This window comes from Lathyrus oleraceus, chromosome 2, assembly GCF_024323335.1.
Source record: "Lathyrus oleraceus cultivar Zhongwan6 chromosome 2, CAAS_Psat_ZW6_1.0, whole genome shotgun sequence".
NCBI classification, from domain to species: Eukaryota; Viridiplantae; Streptophyta; class Magnoliopsida; order Fabales; family Fabaceae; genus Lathyrus; species Lathyrus oleraceus.
In genome coordinates this window covers 95,241,204-95,263,893 of record NC_066580.1, presented here as the reverse complement: position 1 = coordinate 95,263,893, position 22,690 = coordinate 95,241,204, and the positions used below count along the sequence as shown (strand labels likewise).

Genomic DNA, 22,690 nt, shown 5'->3' with positions numbered 1-22,690 from the left:
GCTGCCACCCAATCGTTATCTTGAAGAGCTTCATCACAGGACGTAGGCTCAATCAGAGACACTAGTCCCAGAGGAATATCTTCAGAAGTTCTGAAGGTAGATCTGGTTCTAACAGGTTCATCTTTGTTTCCCAAAATCAAATCTTCAGATACGTTAATACGACTTTTAACTTTCCTTGGAATTTCTGGAGATTTAATTTCTTCAGAGTCTTGAGTGACAGTTGCTTCTGGAGTTTTCTCAGATTCTACAAGAGTGATTTCCAAATCTGCAAACTTTTCAACTAGCTTTGACTTTTCAGGGTCAAGCTTATCATCAAATCTGACATGAATTGATTCCTCCACAATTTTGGTTTCAGTGTTGTATACTCTATAGCCTTTAGAGCGTTCTGAGTATCCTAACATAATACCTTTCTGTGCTTTGGAATCAAACTTGTTCAGATGTTCTTTAGTATTTAATATAAAACAAGAGCATCCAAAAGGATGAAAATATGAGATGTTGGGTTTTCTTCCTTTACACAGTTCATAGGGAGTCTTTTCTAGAATAGGTCTTATAGAGATTCTATTCTGAATGTAACACGCTGTATTTACAGCTTCTGCCCAAAAGTGTTTTGCTACATTAGTTTCATTGATCATGGTTCTGGCCATTTCTTGGAGTGTCCTATTCTTCCTCTCTACAACTCCATTTTGTTGTGGAGTTCTAGGGCAGGAGAAATCATGGGATATTCCATTAGAATCAAATAATTCTTCAAAATCTTTATTTTCAAATTCTCCACCATGATCACTTCTGACTCTAACAATTTTGGAGTCAAATTCTTTTTGCACTTTGGAACAGAAACTGGTGAATACAGAGTGAGACTCACTCTTGTGCTTTAGGAATTTTACCCATGTCCAGCGACTGTAATCATCAACAATGACTAGTCCATACTTCTTTCCATTAACTGATGCTGTTTTCACAGGACCAAATAAGTCAATGTGAAGAAGTTTCAGAGGCTTAGAGGTAGAAACAACATTTTTCTTTTTAAAAGATGTTTTTGAAAATTTTCCTTTCTGACAAGCTTCACACAGAGCATCTGAAGAAAACTTCAGTTTAGGTAGGCCTCTGACTAACTCGAGTTTAGTTAGCTGAGAAAGTTTCCTCATGCTAATGTGGCCTAAGCGTCTATGCCATACCCATTGCTCTTCGTGAACTGACATTAGACATTTAACATTTTGATCTTTTAAATCAGAAAGATTTATTTTGTAAATGTTGTTTTTCCTCTTGCCTGTGAAAAGGACAGAGCCATCGTTCTGATTAATGGCTTTACATGTTTTTTGATTGAAGATTACATCATAACCGTTATCACTTAATTGACTTATGGATAACAAGTTATGCATTAATCCTTCTACATAAAGAACATTAGATATAGAGGGAAGAGTACCATTACCAATAGTTCCGGAGCCTCTGATCCTTCCTTTCTGATCTCCTCCGAAGCCTACAAATCCAGCGTCTTTAAGTTCCAGACTTTGGAACATAGACTTTCTTCCCGTCATGTGTCGCGAGCATCCAGAGTCCAGGTACCATGACTGGTGTCTGAACTTCGCTGCATAGGATATCTGCAACATAGATAATCTTATCTTTCGGTACCCAGAATCTCTTGGGTCCTTTTAGATTAGTTTTCCCAGAGTTTCTTACAACTTTGGGTCTTCTAGCATTTTTAAATTTGTGTTCTTGTGTGTGTGTGTAGTGATATGAAAAAGGAGATTTAATTTTATCACTTGCAGAAGTTTTATCTTCATTAGGATCATACCCAATTCCCCTTTTATTGTTCTGACTTACTCCATAAATCATGGATGCCATAATACTCCTATCTATCCCATTCTTCAGAAATTCTTGAAAGGCTTCTTCATATTTGTAAATAATTTTATTTGAAATTTGTGGTGCTTGAGATAACGTTTCTTCTAATTTTATTTTTGCTTCATTTCTTTCTAACATTAAAGATTTGATTGTATCTTCTTGTGATAGAATTGTTATCTCAAGTTCACTACACTCTTCAAATTTTGCTTTAAGACAGCCTTTAACGTTTTTAAACTTTTGTTTTAATTTCTGATAAGAAGTAAGAGTTTCTGACAAACATGATTCTAAGTCAGATCTAGAAAGTTCAGAAAATACCTCTTCAGATTCTTCGTCTGAACAGCTGGATGTGGTAGCCATAAGTGCTACGTTGGCTTGTTCGTCAGAGTCAGATTCTGATGATCCAGATTCACTGTCATCCCAGGTAGCCATCAGTCCTTTCTTTGTTCTGAAGGTGTTTTTCTTGAAGCTTTTTTTTCTAGGGTTGTCTTTCTTCAACTTGGGGCATTCATTTCTGTAATGACCTGTTTCTTTACATTCATAACAGGTAATATCTTTGTTAGCTTTACCTTTTGAAGTTGACTCTGATCGATCCCCTCTGGGTCTTGGTCTTCTGAAGTTGTTGTTCCTCTTTTTCCAGAGTTGCTTGACTCTTCTGGTTAGTAGGGACAACTCTTCTTCATCATCAGAGTCTTCTGGTTCAGAATCGTCAGTATCTTCAGCTTCTGCCTGGAGAGCTTTGGTTCTGTCAGGCTTCCGTCTTTCAGATCTGGACTTAAGCGCTACGGACTTGTTCCTTTTCTGAGGCTCATCCTCCTCTAGTTCTATCTCATGGCTTCTGAGAGAACTAACAAGTTCTTCAAGGCTGATATTGTTCAGATCCTTTGACAGCTTTAGAGCAGTAACCATAGGTCTCCATTTCTTTGGCAGACTTCTGACTATCTTCTTAACATGATCTACAGTCGTGTATCCTTTGTCTAACACTTTAAGACCTGCAATAAGAGTTTGAAATCTAGAAAACATAGCCTCTATAGCTTCGTCGTCTTCCATTTTGAAGGCTTCATATTTCTGGATAAGTGCCAGAGCCTTCGTCTCCTTGACTTGGGAGTTTCCTTCATGGGTCATCTTCAGAGAGTCAAGTATATCTTTGGCAGTCTCTCTGTTGGTGATCTTTTCATATTCATTGTATGATATAGCATTTAGAAGTATTGTTCTGGCCTTGTGGTGATTTTTGAAAATACGTTTCTGATCTTCTGACATCTTACTTCTGGGAACTTCAGCTCCATTTAAGACTGGAGGTTTGTATCCATCTGTGACAATGTCCCATAGGTCAGCATCATAACCCAGAAAGAAACTTTCGATTCTGTCTTTCCAGTAATCAAATTTCTCTCCATCAAAAACAGGAGGCTTGGCATTGTAAGAATCTCTTTCATTTGAGTGGGCCATTGTTTTTCTCGAACTGGATCTCTCTACACGGTTAAGTGTTTGATTAGAAAATCAATAACAGAGCCGGAGCTCTGATACCAATTGAAGGTGAGAAAAACAAGAAAGGGGGGTTTGAATTGTTTGGAAAAATAAGAGCTTTTTCAAAATGAAAATCACACAAGGATTTTATACTGGTTCGCTTATAACACAAAGCTACTCCAGTCCACCCGGCCAAGGTGATTTCGCCTTCAACAAGGACTTAATCCACTAATCTTGAAAGATTACAAACAACGTCTAAGATACAAAATCTCTTAGCCCTCTCAAGTATACAGATTACACAGAGTCACTTGAGGAAATCAACAAACAATAGAAGAAGGATTTATGTAAACTAGAGTGCTTCTAAGAAAGCAAGTATTACAAAATTAAGAACAAGAGTTTTTCACGTAATAAGCAAAAGCTTCGTGAAGATAGAGAGCAAGAGTGTTTTTTCTTGTTGATGTTTCAGTATATTTTTTCTCGTATATGTGTGTTACTGAAAATTGATTTTCAATCCTTTATATAGATCAGTTTGAAGTAGTAGTTGAAACTGGTGGATATTGAGATGAAGTTACGCCATCACATAATTAGCTAATGCAGGATGACTTTTTCTTCTTGAAATGACTACTTACCACAAGTAGTATTTTCTTTATTGAGATTGGAGATTAACGTCTCTTTCTCAATTAGGAAATCCATTTGAAAGTCTTTACTTGTCTTCAACGTTACTCTTTCATGATTAGCAAATCCATAATCAGAGTATTTGTGTTTCTGGAGAACCTTGGAATCTTGCTTCTGATGTTGATCTAAATAGATTCTTCAGAAAGCGTTGTTCAGAGTCAGAGGTTCTAGGACTTACTTCCTGTTAAGATGCTTCTGATACTTGTTGTTTAGTTCAGAGTTTGACTTTCTTGAACTTGTTTCTTCTTCAGAGCTTCTGATCATTTGATAATATACTTCTGATCTGGTACTCTATCTGATGATGTCATCAGAGTCCTGCACACTTAGAAACTTTTCGTTAGGGTGCCATTTTTGGTTTCATCCTTTGTTATCATCAAAATCAAGGAATTTGTTGTATCACAATTTTTGTTCTTACACATATTATTTTAACTGAATTTCACATGATTTATTTCAATTAAATAATATTATTAATCAAATATTAAAAGACTTTTTAATCATTAAAAAATTTAAAATTTTTAAAATACTAATTGAATACAACCTTATAAACTACCTTATCTACTAATAATTGAAGAAAAAAAATATGAAAAATATTAAGTTGTGTCATTAACATGTTTGGTACAAAGTAAAAATTTAAAAATTAGTTTAACATGAGAAATATGGGTTTAGATTGTAAATTTATATCTTTGTAATCATTAGAATTTCTTATGGCACAAGTTAGTGTGAGTTTTTAAATATTTATTCATGTACTTATAAAACGGTGCGTTTGGGTTGGGCTCTCGAAAAGTAGTCTAGGGTTTAAAATAGGTTGATCTCGCTCCGACGAAGAAACAACCACGTTCTCAACGCTTTCAATTCTAGGAACTTTTTGGGAACTTTTTTTTCCCTCTCTATTCATTCAATCAAGGTAAGAACTTTCTCAATTCTCATCAACTTTTTCATGATTTCAATCTTTCATTAGCTTCAAACAATATCAAACACATTCCAATTTAAGGTAATTTGGAATAATTGTTTCTGAATGTTGATATTAGGGTTAGGGTAAAAAATGCGGAGGAACAGTCCAGGTTACTACAGTCCTCCACGGAGAGGATACGGCGGAAGGGGACCTAGTAGAAGAGGTTACGGTGGTGGTGGAGGAGGAGGTGGAGGTGGAGGTGGAGGTAGGCGCAGGGAAAGCAACAATGGAAGCCTTTTGGTGAGGAATATTCCTTTAGATTGTAGAGCTGAGGAACTTCGAGCTCCTTTTGAACGATTTGGACCTGTTCGTGATGTTTACATACCGAAGGATTATTACTCTGGGTGAGCTAACCTCTGTGATCAACACTGCGTAGTTATCATTTTGTGTTTTGTTGCATGTTGTTGTTGTTATGTCTGTTTTTCTGTGATTGGTGTGAGCTTGTTTATTGTTTCAGGATATCAAAGTGTGATGGGTTGGGGTGGTCTAATCTGCCCTGATTTGGGAATAAAATATCAGGATTAAAAAAATGTAGTTTTGGTCGCCCTATTTTCTTAAATTTGCGGTTTTGGTTCACTACTTTCTTTTGCATGAATTTGGTCTCCCCGAAACACATTATTGGTTGCAGATTTAGTTTCTGCAATTCTTTAGTTCTGCTTTTAGTTTCTCAGTATTGAGTTTTTTTGGAACTTTTGGTCCCTCAATAGTCATGTTAGGGACCAAAAACACCCAAAATCCTCTAAATTGAAGAACTAAAGTCTGATAGTGCAGGGACTAAAACTGTTAAAGATGATATACAAGGACACCAAATAAGTGAAAAGTGATATTAAAGGACCAAAATTGCGAATTTGAAAATATAAGGGACCTAGACTGTATTTAAATTTGTTTTTAGGTGTATAAGTATTTTAAATTTTTGCTTTATGAATTAATTTTGACTGGTTTGTCAGGGGGTATGTTGGTTTGAAATTGAAGTTAAAACAAGCCCAAGCCCCACATTTGAAGAGAACTACTCACTCTTTAACATGTTGGTTTCCAAGTATGTTAATACCAAGATAGAGAATCTATATAATTACGCAACTCAATGAATACGAGTTTCATGCAAGTTGGTTGGTTGTCCTATTGAAGACTTTGTGAGGAGGTTTTTTTTAGTTTGTGGTTGTAAGGAGCTTTGAATTCAAGTGCTTATTAATAGAACAAGAATGTTGAAGAATTTTGCAAGTCACTTTACTACTTGAATGTAAAGAAAAGGCCCGGTTCACAACTAAGCTTTGGATTTTAGAGGGTTTAGTAATTCATCGTCCACTTCTGTGTACATGTCTCAAAGACCCATTAATAGGTTGTCTAAAGAAAGATATACTATGTAATGTGATTTGAGGTGGTTGCTGTGGTATGCAAAGTCTGCCTAATCAGCATTTCTACAGTCTGTCTCTGCCAATATTTTTCTTGAAGTGTTAGAATGAAGCTCTGTTTTTTCCCGTACAGAGAACCTCGAGGCTTTGCATTCGTTCAGTTTGTGGATTCATATGATGCCTCTGAGGCGCAGTACCATATGGACAGACAAATTTTTGCTGGAAGGGAAATATCTGTAGTTGTGGCTGCAGAGACAAGAAAAAGACCAGAGGAAATGAGGCATAGGACTGGTAGGCCCAGGTATTTCTTTTGTTTTATCTGCTTTGTCTGCCCCTATGCAACAGATTATGGACCTGATTTTAGCTATACTTTGTCCCATTTAAATGTCATCTGCCATAAAAAGTCTCTTTATATATTGGCATGGTTTTGTATTTTACAGAGGACCAGGGAGCTATGGGGGGCAAAGGTCTTCCTACCATGGTATTATTACTTTTTAAAAATTGTAATAACTTCTAGAAGTCTATACTGAGCACACCTAATACTATCTATAGCTGTGCTCAAGCATGTTTTCTGTGATAGACATGAAATTTGTTCCAGCTGCACTTGTAATGCATATATTGTTCTTCAGCTACATTTGAACTTTTGTTCTTCTGCGGTAAATTTGACAATAGGATGATAGTATGTGATATGGAGGCTTTATCTGAATGAATTGATACTTTGATAGTAATTTCTTTGTTACTCAAGAAATTTTTACTGCAGTGTCCTTATACTGTCCTCATAATTAGGCTAAATATGTTTTTCTAGAGTATTTACCATCACGGCTTATTTTAGTCGGAAATAGAATTGTTTCATTTGAGCTTTACTTTTTGTATTTATCCTGATGTATAGAAACAGTGGTATATTTGTTTTTTATAATATAATAATAGCATATCCGTGTATTTCATGAGTGGGGAATATTTTTGCTGTACTTTTCCTGACTCTATCCTTGAAATTGTTATCATAATTATAATATTTATACTCCAGATATTAATTGTTAGAAATTAGGTTTGCTGGTGCTATATGAAGCCTTTCTATGTTTCTTAAAGTTAAATAATTAAATGATTTTAGTTAACTAACTGAACCATACTAGATTTACTAGAGATATATAATAAGGACTGCAAGACTGGTTTTGTGATTGTTGTGATGGGGATACAAATACAAATACTCGTAATTTGTCTAGGTGTATGTTTGAGACATCTAATTTTTCACAATGCTCTTTTAGCTAATTTTTGCAAGTCATGACTCATCGGTTTATGTTGCTGCTTTACTAACTCTTAGGTAGCCTTGCTTGAGGACATGCTAGAGAAACAATTTTCATTCATCTTGTTAAATGTGAAATTAATAACTTAGTTCCTGGATGTTTCATATATTTATATATTTAAAGAATTGTTCATATATAGAGTTGTTACTTAAAAGTTTATAATCATGTCAAATTATCAGGGCGTTCTCGATCTCGCTCAATTTCCAGATCAAGATCACCTCCTTATCACTCTGGGTCTAGAAATCGGTATCGATCAAGGCAAGTTTCTTTTAATAACTTCATTTTATAGATAACTGAAGCATAAAGTCATGGTTTTGAATTGATATATGCCAGGTCAAGGTCCTTCTCTCCTCCCCCAAGACGTCAAGGTGACTACTCTGTTTCCCCTAGAAGGCATGTAGAACGACCTAGATCACCTAGAAGCCCTCCCAGAAGTCCTCCTGTGGAGCGAGATGGGGATCATAAACGCAGGTCGTATTCTCCAGCTTTTGACAATGGTGCTGATCAGGATCAAAGCAATGGATATGCAGAGTGAGTCCATCTATTTTCTGCAGATTCTTTACTTGAAAGTACAAGGTTCTGCTCTCTTGGGTTATATGTTTATACTTTATTCTGTTTACAGGAAATCTATGTACAAATCTGAGGCTGATCGAGGTCAGTGGAAGTCATCCGGACAAAGAACATCAAGATCACCCCCTGGATCTAGATCAAGGTCTGCTGAATTGTCACCTAGACGTGGAAGATGAGGTAAAATTTGATATCAAGGTTTTATTTATTAGGATATCAGTTCCTCCTCTGTTTTGAATCTGTTCTGATGGTTTTTATTTGCAGGTTGCACTTGAGGTTTGTTGGCAATGTGCTACTTGTGTCATGTACATTTCCTTCAATTTACCTGAATATTTATTTATAAAAACTTGTAGACTGCTTAAAAGTTTGTGTATTACGATGGATGAATGTATAATCTTTAAGCTTATTTACTGGCGTGGGGCCTTTTGAACTTCTGAACTTTTATGTGGTAAATCTTTAACCAGAATGATGGGGTTTTTAAGAATGTACTTTTATTTTTCATTTGTTTTAGGTGTTCATTATAGGTTATGCTATTGTTTTAGGAATTAGAATTTGAAAATTTGTCGGCATTTCTTTGTCTGGCTCTAGTTATTTAAAGTTTTCGAGTATTATGTATTTTAACTTATTTTACTAACTAAATAAAATAATTTTAAAAAATACTTTCTTATAAATGATAAATATTGTTCACACATAATTGATGGAAGTTATTACAGTGATAATACTTTTTTTTTGAAAGAAATGTTGCCAAAGTTTAAGAAGAAATTTAACCATCTGATGAGATAATGAAAATAAGTTTTGTGGTAATGTTCAAGAGATCATAACAAATAGCAATCAATTTACGTTATAATGTTTTATTCATGCTTCTATTCTAATAATTAATTTAAATCTTTTTAGTAACATTTTTATCATTTTTTTAAAGGTTTTTTTTTCTTTTAATTGTTTGTCTTTTCTCTATCACCTCTATTCTTTTTACCACGTAATCTAAAGATTTTTATAACTTCTCCGGTAGCTTCTCTCCATCTCATCTATTTGAATTTTTTTTTTAAAATAACCATGTTTTCGAAATAAAATACGATAATAACCGGGTTTTCAATTTTTTTTTCAAAATAACCATGTTTTTTAAGAGATGCGCCGGAGGAGTTAGCGCATCCCTTAAAAAATTTTGGAGCCCTAAAGGGAGGCGCCAAAGGGGTAGGCGCCCTAGTTAAAGTCCTCATAAGGGAGGCGCCTCTAGGGTTGGCGCCCTTGTGTGTCCCTTAAGGGAGGCGCCCCTAGGGTTGGCGCCCTTGTGTGCCCCTTAAGGGAGGCGCCCCTAGGGTTGGCGCCCTTGTGTGCCCCTTAAGGGAGGTTCCCCTAGGGTTGGCGCCTTAGCCTCCCACTAAGGGAGGCACCCCTAGGGTTGGCGCCTTAGCCTCCCACTTTTCTATTTTTTTTTTTTAATTATAATTATTTATAATTTTTTTTTAATATTTCATATTAATTATTTAATATTAATTATTTAATACGTAATAAATAAAAATAAAAATAAAATGACTTCATTAAATATATAATAAATGATTACATTAGAATGACCAAAACCCTAATGACCCGCCCGATTATAACGTCCCCCGGTTCCACATCCCGGTGCGTTAGGTTGTCTCCGAGGTCTCCCACGATTTTCTTGAGGTGTTTGTGGTCTTTGGGTGCTGACCTGATCGAGCGATGACTGGTTGGAAGGTCCGGCAGAGGTTCCGGCGGTATTCGAAAGATGTGTCATCATTTGCTCCCAATATCCGGAGGGGCTGTGGCCAACGGCGCTTCCGTAATGGTCGGTCTTAATATCCACCCATTCATGCACTTCTCCGCTTTGGTTGAATGTGGACACAAGCCATTGTATTCTTCTAATCCGTTCACCCTCTCCAATTTCTCCCTCTAACCAACTATACAACGTCCGATTAAGACGTTCAAAAGTATCTGTGTTCCAAAGTCAAACCTGTATCGGAGCCGCAACGGCAGAAAATATTACATCAACATTTCGTTTTTGAATATATCTAGACATTGTTAAAACAAAGAAAATTAAAAATGGTGGTTGCACTAGACTAGAAGATGAGTTTGAGTGAAAATATAAACTGAGAGATGAATTTGACTGAAAATTTGTATACGAGGTGATCGTATTTATAGAGGCGATAAATCAGACACACAAGACAAACAGAAGGGGCACCTTAAAAAACACACAAAAGGCACCTAAAAAAAATCCTAGGGCACACACACAGGCGCCAACCCTAGGGGCGCCTCCCTTAAGGGGCACACAAGGGCGCCAACCCTAGGGGCGCCTCCCTTAAGGGGCACACAAGGGCGCCAACCCTAGGGGCGCCTCCCTTATGGGGGCTTTAACTAGGGCGCCTACCCCTTTGGCGCCTCCCTTTAGGGCTCCAAAATTTTTTAAGGGATGCGCCAACTCCTCCGGCGCATCCCTTAAAAAACGTGGTTATTTTGGGAAATTTTTTGAAAACCCGGTTATTATCGTATTTTATTTCGAAAACATGGTTATTTTAAAAAAAAATTCCATCTATTTTCCTTTTACCACATAATCTAAAGATTTTTATAATTTCTCTTATAGCTTCTTTCCATCTCATATATTTTCTTTATCATAGAATCTAAATTTCCAACATGTCCAAATCATCTAAATTTGTTTTTTTTATTATCTTCTCTATTATAGGTTTTATTGTAACATTTCTATAATATTTTCATTTATTTTATTATGTATGATTTTATTATATATCCAACACAACATTCTCTTTTTTACTTCATTTATTGTGTTGATTTTTAATTGTCCACCATCCTATCGAGTATAATACTATAAATCTTCCTATAGTCCAATAAAATTTAATTATTAAATAAATTTTAAAAAACAATTTTTTTTTATAAATACGACCTAAGGTAATAATAAAGGGACAATTCAAATATAGAAAGTGATTGTTGCACAAGTTAAAGGGACAATTTTTTTTTATAAAAACAATTTTAATTGTTCGGAAGGTAACAGGAAAATGGAAAACGAGGAATAACATTCAAGACTTTGTAACAAACGTGGCCAGCTTAACAAGAATTTCTTTTTTTGCATTTGTTTTTTGTTATAAACACTTTCTGTTTCAGATTCACTCGTTTTTACGCTTGCTTTGTCATATCTTCTAGTTACACAATCAAACCCTCATGTATATTTATTCACATTCAACTTTTCTTCGTTCAACAAAATCAAACCAAACAAGACTCTAATTCATTTCATTTCATCTCCACCCTCGAGGAAAAAGTTATCACCACATCAGAGATATGACAATTGGATTCATGGAGGTTCATCTTCTCAAAGCAAAGGGTCTCCAAGAATCTGATATCTTTGGTATATTCAATTAACGTTCCTCAGATTTATAACATTTTTTTTTCAGATTATATTCAATTCTTGTATGTTTTTCTGATTCATTCCAACAATTGATAGCTCGCATGGATCCGTATGTCATGTTACAATACAAAAATCAAGAGAAAAAGAGCAACGTTGTTCATGGTTAGTCCTTTTCCCTCATTCTCTCTCTCTCAAATTCATATCACCTGAGATAGATTTTTACTAGTTTCAAATCCAATGATGCAGAGGGAGGTAGCAATCTTGAATGGAATGAGAAATTTGTATTCAGAGTAGAATACCCCGGATCAGGTGACCAATACAAGCTCAACCTTAAAATCATGGACAGAGATGTTTTTACTGCCGATGATTTTGTCGGCCAGGCCATGTAAGACTTTAACATACCAGATTTCTATTTTCTGATATCCATAAGGGTAACAGAAAAGACAAAAATGATTAGTACTTTTTATTTCTTATTCTGATTATTGACAGTGTAACTTTTTTACTGTGTTCAGAATCTATGTAAAAGATTTATTAGCGGAAGGAGTTGAGAAAGGATCGGCTATACTTCGTCCTCGCAAGTATAGTGTCGTTCGAGCGGACAATTCTTATTGCGGTGAGATTGAAGTTGGTATAAATTTCACTAGAAAGGTAAACAGATCATTTTCTTGTTAATAGCTTGAAAGTACTCATGTTTCTTGTGATGCAAGCAATTGCAAAATATGAAAAGCATGCTAGTTTTGATTGCACAATGATATATTTTGTTCTGGGAAATCATAACAGGAAGAGGATAGTACTGACGGCGAATACGGAGGATGGAAGGATAGTGAGTATTAGTTCATTGTGCATCTGAGGTAGGATTTGGAATGGAAGATGAAGATGAAGATGAAGATGAAGACAACTTAGTACTTTCTGTATACATTTGAATTAATGTGTATAGAAATGATGAAAGCACTTGAAATTTAATTGAGATTGTTTTTAATGAGTTTCTTCATACAATGTGTAATCATGAAATGAATTAATCATATGAGCATTATTGAAGTTTTGGATTTATGATTGAGTCTGAAATTGTGTTTTATGATCTAAGTTTGTTAACATTGGTTTAATGGAATGAAATGGTTAAAACATTGGAATCATCTATCTACTTTGAAATCAACTATGTGATGGTATTTCTATAGTAATGGGCCATTTTCAAACTTTGTAATCATCTATCTACCAATGATTACTAGGTAGATTCAAAATATAAACTAAATAAGCATACACATATATAATATAAGTATCATAAGAGTTTCTTTGAAACAACTTGTGCAAATTTATGCAAGTAGTATCATTTAGTCTCTCTCCCTACTATTGTCACATTACTAAAAGAATATTTATCTAAAAATTTGCCACCTTTAGTTTTTGTTTGTAACTTCTAATTAATGCATCCAAGTTCTCTTTACTTTGTATTTATTATAATAAAAATAACATTAAATTAGTAAAATCATTATTTTTTAAAGGTTAAATATAGTTTTTGTGTCTCTAAATATATTGATTTTCTTTTGAGGATATATCTTTCAAAAATCATTCGTCTGTCCTTTCGACTAATTTTCATTAACGGAATCTGGTGTGAAGGGATAACTATCATTCTTTTTTGTTTTGGACATGTTTTTGTTGAAATTGCACTCAAAACTTGGAGAATTCCTAATCAATCTTGACAAATAAAAATCAATTCTTCTGATTGATTTTATCTCTTGTTCTTCACTCTTCACTCGAGTGAATCAACCACACATTGGTTGCAAGATGATTCCACTGTGCAATGATTATTAAAGAAGAAAAGAAAAGATGAATTGGGGAAGAAAAGAGAAATTAGGGTTTGAGAGAAAAGGGGAAGAAGGTGAATATTTCTGACGAGTTTCTCTCTGCCTTCAAATTGAAGTTTTTTAAAAATCTTTTCTCTATGCAACTGTATTATTACAATGATCGATTACCTCCATATTTATAGAATGTGATTGCTTGCACGCCAAGCAATCTTCAACTAGCCTAACTCAGCTAAAAACACAAAATAAAGCTAAGTCTAAATTTCTGTCGAGATACATTTCTTCGACATTTTGAAAGCTATACAATTTCTACACACATAGTATTTCGACAACAACATACTCTGTTGAAATGGTGCTTTGACACAAATAATTATATTCTAAACACACCACCTAATTCATTGTGTCTAAGCTATCTACATTCATCATTATTCTTAGTCTTTTGAACACTTCGACCTGCACACCTTTCGTTAAGATGTCTACAATCTGATTCTCAGTTCTACAGTGTTCCAAGTTCAGCTTCCCATTTGCTACTTGCTCTCGAAGATAATAGAACCTCATTTTGACGTGTTTGCTTCTTCCATGTGCTATCAGATTCTTTGCCAGATTGATAGCAGACATGTTGTCGATCTTCATGGCAATTGTTCAATGATTCTTCCATGTAATTTCTTTGACCAAATTCATCATCCATATTGCTTGACATGCACAAAGGGAAGAAGTTAAGTACTCTGCTTCAAATGACGATAATGCTACTACTGGTTCTTTTCTTGATCTCCTAGCAACCGGTGCACCTCCTAACATAAACACATATCCAATCATGGATTTTCTATCCTAAGCATCACTACACCAACTTGAGTCGGTGTAACCCAATATCTTGCATTATTTTCCTTCATTAGATGTAGGAAATAAAATTCCATAGTCGAGAGTTCCTTTGAGATACTTTAGTATTCTCTTCGTCGCTGCTAGATATGATACCTTTGGCTTCTGCATGAATCTACTCACCATACCTACACTGTATGCTAGATCATGCCTTGTGTGATAAAGGTTTCTTTATGATCCAATAAGTCTTATGTATTGTGTTGGATCGACATCATCTTCATATGAGTTTTTTGACAGTTGCAATCTTGGTTCAACAGGTGTCGAAGTCGCATTGCAGTCTTCCGTCTCCAATATTTTGAGTATTTCATTTGTATATCTTCTTTGATGCATCATAGGCCTCTACTACTCTTGTATAATTCAATACCAAGGAAGTACGAAATGTTGCCCATATCAGACATTTCGAACTCCTTGCTAAGGTCACCTTTGAAGTTTTCGATCTCTTTCTTGCAGCTACCTATTATTAACAAGTCATTGACATAGAGACACAATATAAACAATTCAATCTTGCTTCTTCTTACATATACTCCATACTCAGTTGTTCACTTCACAAATTCCTCCTCCCTTAGGAAACTATCTATCTTCTTATTCCAAGCTCTTGGAGCTTGTTTGAGTCCATACAAGACTTTATGCAACATGTATACTTTTCTTTCTTGGCCTTGTTTCACAAACCCAATTGGTTGTGCAACATAAAATTCTTATCTAAGGGGCCATTCAGGAATGCAAATTTCACATCCATATGACACATATGTTATTTGTTCATATTTGCTAGACCAACAACCAACCTGATTGTTTTTATCCTATCAACAGGTGCAAAAACCTCGTTGAAGTCGATTCCTTCTTTCTGAAGAAATCCTTTCGCCACAAGTCTTGCCTTGTGTCGAGTTACTTCTCATTTGGGATTTAACTTCACTTTATATACCCACTTCACATCGATTGCCTTATTGCCTTGAGGAAATTCGACAAGTGACCAAATGTTGTTGACTTCAATGAACTTCAGTTCATCATTCATCGCTTTCATCCACCTCAAATCTTTTAATGCCTCAACTATATTGATCGGTTCAACATCTGCATAGAAAGAATAGTGTACCATTTCACCTTCATCATCAACCACATCATCTGATGTAATCACACATTCCTACAACCTTGTAGGCATGTATCTTGTTCTTTGAGGTCTATTCGTGCTTGCTTAATGTCATACGGTGAACTGACTTTGGGTGTGTTTTGCTTTTAATCGCAATGTTGCGGATAGCAAGAGTCGCCACCGACTTTTCTTTTATCCAATAAGGAAAGGTGGAAAAGAACAGGAAAGACCTTAATTAGATTTTGGGTTCGGGAGGTACATTATACAAAGGGAAGGTGTTAGCACCCTTTGTATCCATGGTTATCCATGGGCTCTTAATTGCTTGATCACTTATATTATTTTTCTTGTCTGAAAAAGTGTTCGTGAATTGTTTAGAAAATGTTTTGAAAAAGAGAATTTAACTTTGTAATGATTCTCGTATGAATGTATACAAAGTGGTTATCTCGTTTAGTTTTGAAAATGGTTTAGAAAAATATAACTCAATAATGATTCTAGTATGAATATATACCAAGTGGTGATTTTCTAGTATTTGTGAAGTGTGAAAAGTATTTTTAAATTGTGAGTAAGCAATTAAGAGTTATACCTACCCAAGGTCTTGATGGGCATTTCCTATCCTCGTGAGGGTAAAACCGTCCTTATTATTGAGAAATAAGTAGTTTTATCCTTTGGATGTAAAAAGGTCATCGTAGGGTCATCGTTTGGTCACTGAAGGCAACATTTGTAAGGATACCTTAGCATTCGAGGGGACTATCATCATTTAACCGTAGGCTACACCGAAGGGTCATCGAGGGACAAAATCATATATTCGAAGGCAACATCCGAGGGACTATGATTTATTTTATAGGGACATGATGATTTAATCGAAGGGTCTTCGCTAAGTGTATCCCCACATTCGCGGGACATGACCCTAATACCGTAATACCGTAAAGTAACAAAGAGAGGTCCAAGATCACATATTCAAAGGCCGTACTTTACAATCAATTAGGTAATTAGGAGGAACCCCCCACATTAAAATTAATACATTAAGATCAATTAAGCAATTTAGGGTGGATCTTTGCCATAAAATTAATACATTAAAATCAATTGAGTAATTCAGGGTGAATCTCCACGAGGGTATTCCACAAATAAAGTGGAATACCTAACAAGCAATCTTTTCCTGGGATATGTGAACCTTTACAAAACTCAACAAAACATGTCAGAACACCAAATCAGGGTGCAATCGAGGATTACACCACAAAAAAAAAAGATCACAACAGTAAATAGGGTCGGGTAAATGATGCATGGCTATGATAAAACATGAGTGAAAAATCAGAACAGAAAAGTCAGCTACTGTCACGTTCGCTCCTGCCTCGCCTAGCGAAGGCTTAGCGAATACTCGCTGCATGCTCGCTTAGCGATGTGCTAGCGAGCGGCTGCGGATTCTGGTTTTGATATCAGTACAATTTCAACCAATTTTATGCCTTATGGCTTTCATTACAGCAATTATATGGTTAAACATTTAAGGTATTCAGGTACATACCAAAATTCACATGCCAAACTTAAGATATTTTCATAAATTTAATCATAATGCCATATGCAAATTAAGAACATAAGGCAGTAATAGCAATGTAAACCTATTTGCAATTGAATTACGACTTTGAATCAGCAAATCGGATTGAATTGGGCAGAGGTAAACCTTGATGCCGTCGAGTTCCTTCAGGGTTTGCCTCCCGTGAGTGTTAGAGTCTGCTTGCTAGGGTTCTTCTTTCTCCGTTTTCGTTCTCTTTTTCGTGACTGAAGTGTCGGTATTTATAGTGATTGTGGTGACCTAATGGGCTCAGAATGAAGCCCAAAAATTCTGATGTTCGCAAGCTTCGCTAGGCGAGCGTGTAGCGAAGGTTTGCTAGGCGAGCGTGTAGCGAAGGTTCGCTAGGCGAAGGAGTTGCTCGCCTAGTGAGCAGGCCAGTTTGGGCCATTTTCTGGATTGGGTCTGTAGTGAGCTGGGCTTTTGTTCCTTTAAGGTCAGTGCCTTGCAGAATAAGTTGTAGTGCCTTGAGAAATGTTTTGCAAGATTAATGGGCAAATTTTGGGGTATGACAGCTGCCCCTGTTCAATATTCTTGAACCGAGAGAGTTAGGATGACCAGTATGCCATTCGTGGTCTGGAGGTGGAAGGTTATTGAACACTAGAATGCCCCCAAAAATTTGCATTTGTCAATTAGTCTTGATGGAGATGGGCTTAAAGATGCCATCCAGGAAGTTTGATGATGAGAGCTTCAGATTGTGTCGTACGTTAGACCAATTTGCAGACATGGGTGCCACATCGGGTCATACGCTAGACGGCATAATGAGTCATCCATTATGCTGTCGACTTCGCTGGGGAGTCAGAGTGTGTTATACGCTACTGGGGATAAGGGATCAGAATAGATTGTACGCTAGATCGTATCTGAATTGCAGAATGAACCGTCCGTTAGGCTGCATCTGGAGAGGTAAAGATCAGAACGGATCGTACGGTTGATCGTATCTGAGTAGCGGACTGAGTCGTCCATTAGGCGGGTGACTTCCCTGGGGATGAAAGACCAGACCGGATCGTACGCTAGATTGTATCCGAGTTACAGAATGGGCCGTCCATTAGGCAGTATCTGAGAGGGGTAGTCGTATGCTAGGCTACACGTCAGAATGTACCGTACGCTAGGTAGTCTCTGAGAAATGAAAGGTCCAACTGGGTCGTAAATTAGACCGTATTGGAGTAGTTGAAGGTCAGAATGGATCGTCCGTTAGATCGTATCTGAGTGGAAGGAGTCATATGTTGAACTGAATCAGAATGAACCGTACGTTAGACTGTATCTGATCGTATTTGTAGATGCTGTATTTGCAATAAATGGCCGTGATGGGCTTAAAGATACCATCCTTAGGAGGATAATTAACCTGAAAAATAAGGTTAGCTTCATGCCATGTCATGATGCATGAGATGTTTTATGCTTTCGACAATAAATGCGAACAATGTATGCATGCGTATGCTGTGAAATGATGTGATGAATGAATTATGCATCTGAAAAGTTCTTCCCGAGGACTCTACTGGGGAAATAAATCTCAGTCTTCTGGTTGGAGATACTGGTATCGGTGATCCTTTCTTAGCTGGGGGTACTTGATTCTTGTCTGATGGTAGAAATATTCGACAGAGCCTGGCTGGGGATGGAAGAGATGACCAGTCTGTCTAGTGATACCAATTTCTTCTGGGGAATAACTGGTTTTGTTGAGGAATAGAATTGGTAACGGATTCATTGGAAGCATGGTTAGACCTTCTCCTCGATCCTGAAGTCTCGTAGTAATCGTTATTTCCATTTTATGCGCACATTTTTGGTAAACATTGATCATATTCAAATGCACATATTAATTCGAATTAAATCAATGGACGTTTATGCAAACAAAACAGAAAAAAGTAAAACATAAGCATCTTTTGAAATAACATTGTATGAATTTTGAAAGAGGGCCTATAAACAGGCAATTTGTGTACAATGAGACAGAAATCCTAGTAAGAGGAAATTGTCGAGACAACAAAGGAAAGCTATGAAGAAAAAGTCCTATCGATTTTAATTCTGCCACTGTCACTATGTCTTCAAGTATCTCATCTCCTATTGTCGGATAGAAGTGATTGGCTTGTTCAGTCCCTTGAACTTGGATGAAGCTGTCTGAGAACGGGACATAGTCGCACGCTTTAATCCCTAATTTTTGCCTGGACCGCCTTTTCAGGTTTTCAGTCCACCAGGATACCCCTTTTTGCCCAAGCCGCCTTTTCAGGTTTTCGACTCGTCGGGTGTACATTTTTATATGTTTATCCCTAATTTTTGCCCGAACCCTTTTGGTTCGCCGGGATGCCCTTACTTTCGCCTAGGTACGTCGACCTAGCGGGTCTCTTCTATGCGTAGTATTTTTTGACTATGTCTGCATTCACGGGATGCGGGAAGTCTTCGCCATCCATCGTAGCAAGTATCATGGCTCCACCGGAGAATACCTTCTTAACTACAAATGGCTCTTCGTATGTGGGAGTCCATTTGCCTCTGGAATCACCTTGTGGTAGAATGATACGCTTTATCACCAATTCGCCGATTTGATACACCTGTCTCTTGACCTTTTTGTTGAATGCCTGGGTCATGCGCTTCTGATATATCTGCCCATGACCAACAGCCGCAAGTCTCTTTTCATCAATCAGATTTATCTGATCGAGTCGAGTTTGAATCCATTCATCCTCGTCTAAACCTGCCTCTTTCATGATTCTTAGAGAGGGGATCTGAACTTCCACCGGTAAGACGACTTCCATTCCATAGACTAAAGAGAAAGGAGTTGCCCCTATCGAAGTGCGTACTGAAGTGCGATAACCATGAAGAGCAAATGGTAACATCTCGTGCCAGTCTTTGTACGTTACTGTCATCTTTTGTATAATCTTCTTGATATTCTTATTAGCAGCCTCCACGGCGCCGTTCATCTTTGGCCGGTACGGAGAAGAGTTATGGTGTTTTATCTTGAATTGCGTGCAGAGTTCAGTAATCATCTTGTTGTTCAAATTAGTGCCATTATCAGTGATAACTCTTTCAAGGACGCCATATCGGCAAATAAGACTATTCTTGATGAACTGTGCCACCACATTCTTTGTAACAGAAGCAAATGAGGCTGCCTCTACCCATTTTGTAAAATAATCAATCGCAACAAGAATGAAGCGATGTCTGTTAGAAGCAGTAGGTTTAATCTCCCCAATCATATCAATGCCCCACATTGCAAAGGGCCACGGGGCTGTCAACACGTTCAATGGAGCAGGAGGCATATGTACTTTATCCGCATAGATCTGGCACTTGTGACAAGTTCTGGAGTGATGGTGGCAATTAGCTTCCATGGTAGACCAATAATACCCTAATCTCAGAATCTTCTTGGTCATTGTATGTCCACTAGAGTGAGTCCCAAAAATACCGTCATGCATGTCTTCCATAATCTTTTCTGCTTCCTTTTTATCCACACAACGAAGCAAAGTCGAATCATGATTACGTTTGTATAACACTCCATTACTCAAAAAGAATTTAGCGGAGAACTTCCTCAGGAACTTTCTGTCATTGACGGATGCCCCTTCAGGGTATTCCTGAGTTTTTAAATATCTTTTCACTTCGTGGAACCAAGGTTTCTCTTCTTCTTCATCAGCGTTAAGTTCATAACAATATGCTGGTTCATCTAACCATTCAATGGTGATCATGGGAGCTTCATTGTCCCATCTGACTCTGAACATAGAGGACATGGTAGCCAATGCATCTACCAACTGATTCTCCTCTCGTGGAATATGTTCGAACGTAATCTCTTCAAAGTATGGGATTAATGTCAACACCCGCTCTCGATAAGGGATGAGATTCGGATGTTTAGTGTCCCATTCTCCTTTGATCTGACTGATTACTAATGCTGAGTCTCCATACACACTCAGAAACTTGATTCTCAGATCTATAGAAGCTCTGAGTCCCAAAATACATGCTTCATACTCAGCCATATTATTGGTACAATCGAAACATAGTCTAGCAGTGAAAGGCGTGTGACAACCCTTGGGGGAAACGATTACAACACCAACACCATTGCCCAACGCATTAGAAGATCCATCGAAAACCATAGTCCATCGGGATCCTAGTTCGGGTCCTTCATTCGGTCCAGGTTCTTCATAATCAGTAACAAGCATGACATCCTCATCTGGGAACTCAAAATTCATAGATTGGTAATCATCCACCGCCTGATGAGCCAAATGATCGGCTAGCACGCTTCCTTTGATTGCTTTCTGGGTAGTATACTGGATATCATACTCTGTTAAAATCATCTGCCATCTTGCTATTCTTCCGGAGAGGGCAGGTTTCTCAAATATGTATTTGATGGGATCCATCTTAGAAATCAACAAAGTGGTATGACTCAACATATACTGTCTTAGTCGGCGAGCAGCCCAGGCCAAAGCACAGCAAGTTCTCTCGAGCAGCGAGTATCTTGTTTCACAGTCGGTAAACTTTTTGCTAAGGTAGTATATGGCATGCTCTTTTCGACCAGACTCGTCATGTTTCCCCAACACACACCCCATTGAATTTTCTAACACGGTCAAATACATGATTAGAGGTCTTCCTTCAACTGGTGGCATCAGGATCGGAGGTTCCTGGAGATATTTCTTGATTTTGTCAAAAGCTTCTTGACATTCATCATTCCATATCATCTCTTGATTCTTCCTCAGTAGTTTGAAGATGGGTTTGCAGGTAGCCGTTAAATGGGAGATAAACCGGGCGATGTAATTCAAACGTCCCAAGAAACCCCTGACTTCCTTATCTGTGCGGGGTACTGGCATTTCTTGGATAGCTCTCACCTTAGCCAGGTCAACCTCAATTCCTTTACCACTGACAATAAATCCCAAGAGTTTACCGGATCTTACTCCGAAGGTGCATTTGTTCGGGTTCAATCTCAGCTTGTATTTCTTCAACCTCTCAAACAATTTGTACAAATGATCGAGATGTTCTTCTTCAGTATGAGATCTGGCTATCATGTCATCCACATATATTTCTATTTCATGATGAATCATATCATGGAACAAAACCACCATAGCACGCTGGTACGTTGCCCCAGCGTTCTTTAAACCGAATGGCATTACTTTGTAACAGAAAGTGCCCTATTGCGTCACAAACGTGGTTTTCTCCATGTCTTCAGGTGCCATCTTAATCTGGTTATAACCCGAGAATCCATCCATGAAGGAGAATATTTTGTGTTGAGCGGTATTGTCTACCAGAACATCAATGTGCGGGAGTGGAAAGTCATCTTTGGGACTTGCTTTATTCAAATCTCTGTAATCGACGCACATTCGCACCTTACCATCCTTCTTCGGTACCGGTACCACATTAGCAACCCATTGGGGGTAAGAAGTAACAGCTAGAAAACCGGCATTGAACTGTTTCATAACTTCGGCTTTGATTTTCTCAGACATTTCAGGACGCATGCGGCGAACCTTTTGCTTAACAGGACGACAATCTTCCTTCGTTGGCAAACGATGCACTACTATATCAGTATCCACTCCTGGCATGTCTTCATAAGACCAAGCAAAAATCTCTACATAGTCATGTAACATCTGAATCAATCTTTCTTTAATACTGTTTTCCAAGCTTGCTCCTATTTTGACTTCTCTCCTGTCCACTTCAGTACCCAGGTTTACAATTTCGATTGACTCTTCATGCGGCTGTATAGTCCTTTCTTCTTGCAGTAACAGTCTGGCAAGTTCTCCAGGTACTTCACAATCTTCCTCACTTCCATCCTCGGCTTGGTAGATCGGATTTTCAAAGTCATAATGAACAGTAGTAGAACTATTATCAACAGGATCCAGAGTGGGTATGGATCTGCAATTCGTTACGTGAGTGTGTGTAAGAAAACATAGCTTTTTTGGAAGATGACAG

General features: G+C 37.3%; 2 protein-coding genes across 2 annotated transcripts; both read left to right on the top strand.

Annotated features, from left to right (window-relative positions):
• Positions 1-4,705: 4,705 nt before the first annotated feature.
• On the top strand, positions 4,706-8,639 carry LOC127118293 (serine/arginine-rich SC35-like splicing factor SCL30). Its single transcript, XM_051048465.1, has 8 exons — positions 4,706-4,873; positions 4,998-5,265; positions 6,404-6,571; positions 6,711-6,751; positions 7,751-7,829; positions 7,905-8,102; positions 8,194-8,318; positions 8,403-8,639. Exons 2-7 carry the CDS (start codon positions 5,012-5,014, stop codon positions 8,315-8,317), a joined length of 864 nt encoding a protein of 287 aa, XP_050904422.1. The 5' UTR covers positions 4,706-4,873; positions 4,998-5,011; the 3' UTR covers position 8,318; positions 8,403-8,639.
• A 2,521-nt stretch (positions 8,640-11,160) lies between these two features.
• LOC127118292 (16 kDa phloem protein 1) lies at positions 11,161-12,561 on the top strand. Its single transcript, XM_051048464.1, has 5 exons — positions 11,161-11,511; positions 11,608-11,673; positions 11,758-11,896; positions 12,024-12,159; positions 12,292-12,561. The coding sequence occupies exons 1-5, from the start codon at positions 11,445-11,447 to the stop codon at positions 12,343-12,345; spliced, it is 462 nt and encodes a 153-aa protein (XP_050904421.1). The 5' UTR covers positions 11,161-11,444; the 3' UTR covers positions 12,346-12,561.
• The last annotated feature ends 10,129 nt before the right edge of the window (positions 12,562-22,690 follow it).

What these genes read in the sequence shown, in the direction of transcription:
- LOC127118293 (XM_051048465.1), top strand. Translation starts at nt 5,012, where the DNA reads ATGCGGAGGAACAGTCCAGGTTACTACAGTCCTCCACGGAGAGGATAC. An exon ending in GCAAAGGTCTTCCTACCATG is followed by an intron (nt 6,752 to 7,750) that starts GTATTATTACTT and finishes TCAAATTATCAG; the next exon opens with GGCGTTCTCGATCTCGCTCA. An exon ending in AGAAATCGGTATCGATCAAG is followed by an intron (nt 7,830 to 7,904) that starts GCAAGTTTCTTT and finishes GATATATGCCAG; the next exon opens with GTCAAGGTCCTTCTCTCCTC.
- LOC127118292 (XM_051048464.1), top strand. Translation starts at nt 11,445, where the DNA reads ATGACAATTGGATTCATGGAGGTTCATCTTCTCAAAGCAAAGGGTCTC. An exon ending in GATTTTGTCGGCCAGGCCAT is followed by an intron (nt 11,897 to 12,023) that starts GTAAGACTTTAA and finishes TACTGTGTTCAG; the next exon opens with AATCTATGTAAAAGATTTAT. An exon ending in GTATAAATTTCACTAGAAAG is followed by an intron (nt 12,160 to 12,291) that starts GTAAACAGATCA and finishes AAATCATAACAG; the next exon opens with GAAGAGGATAGTACTGACGG.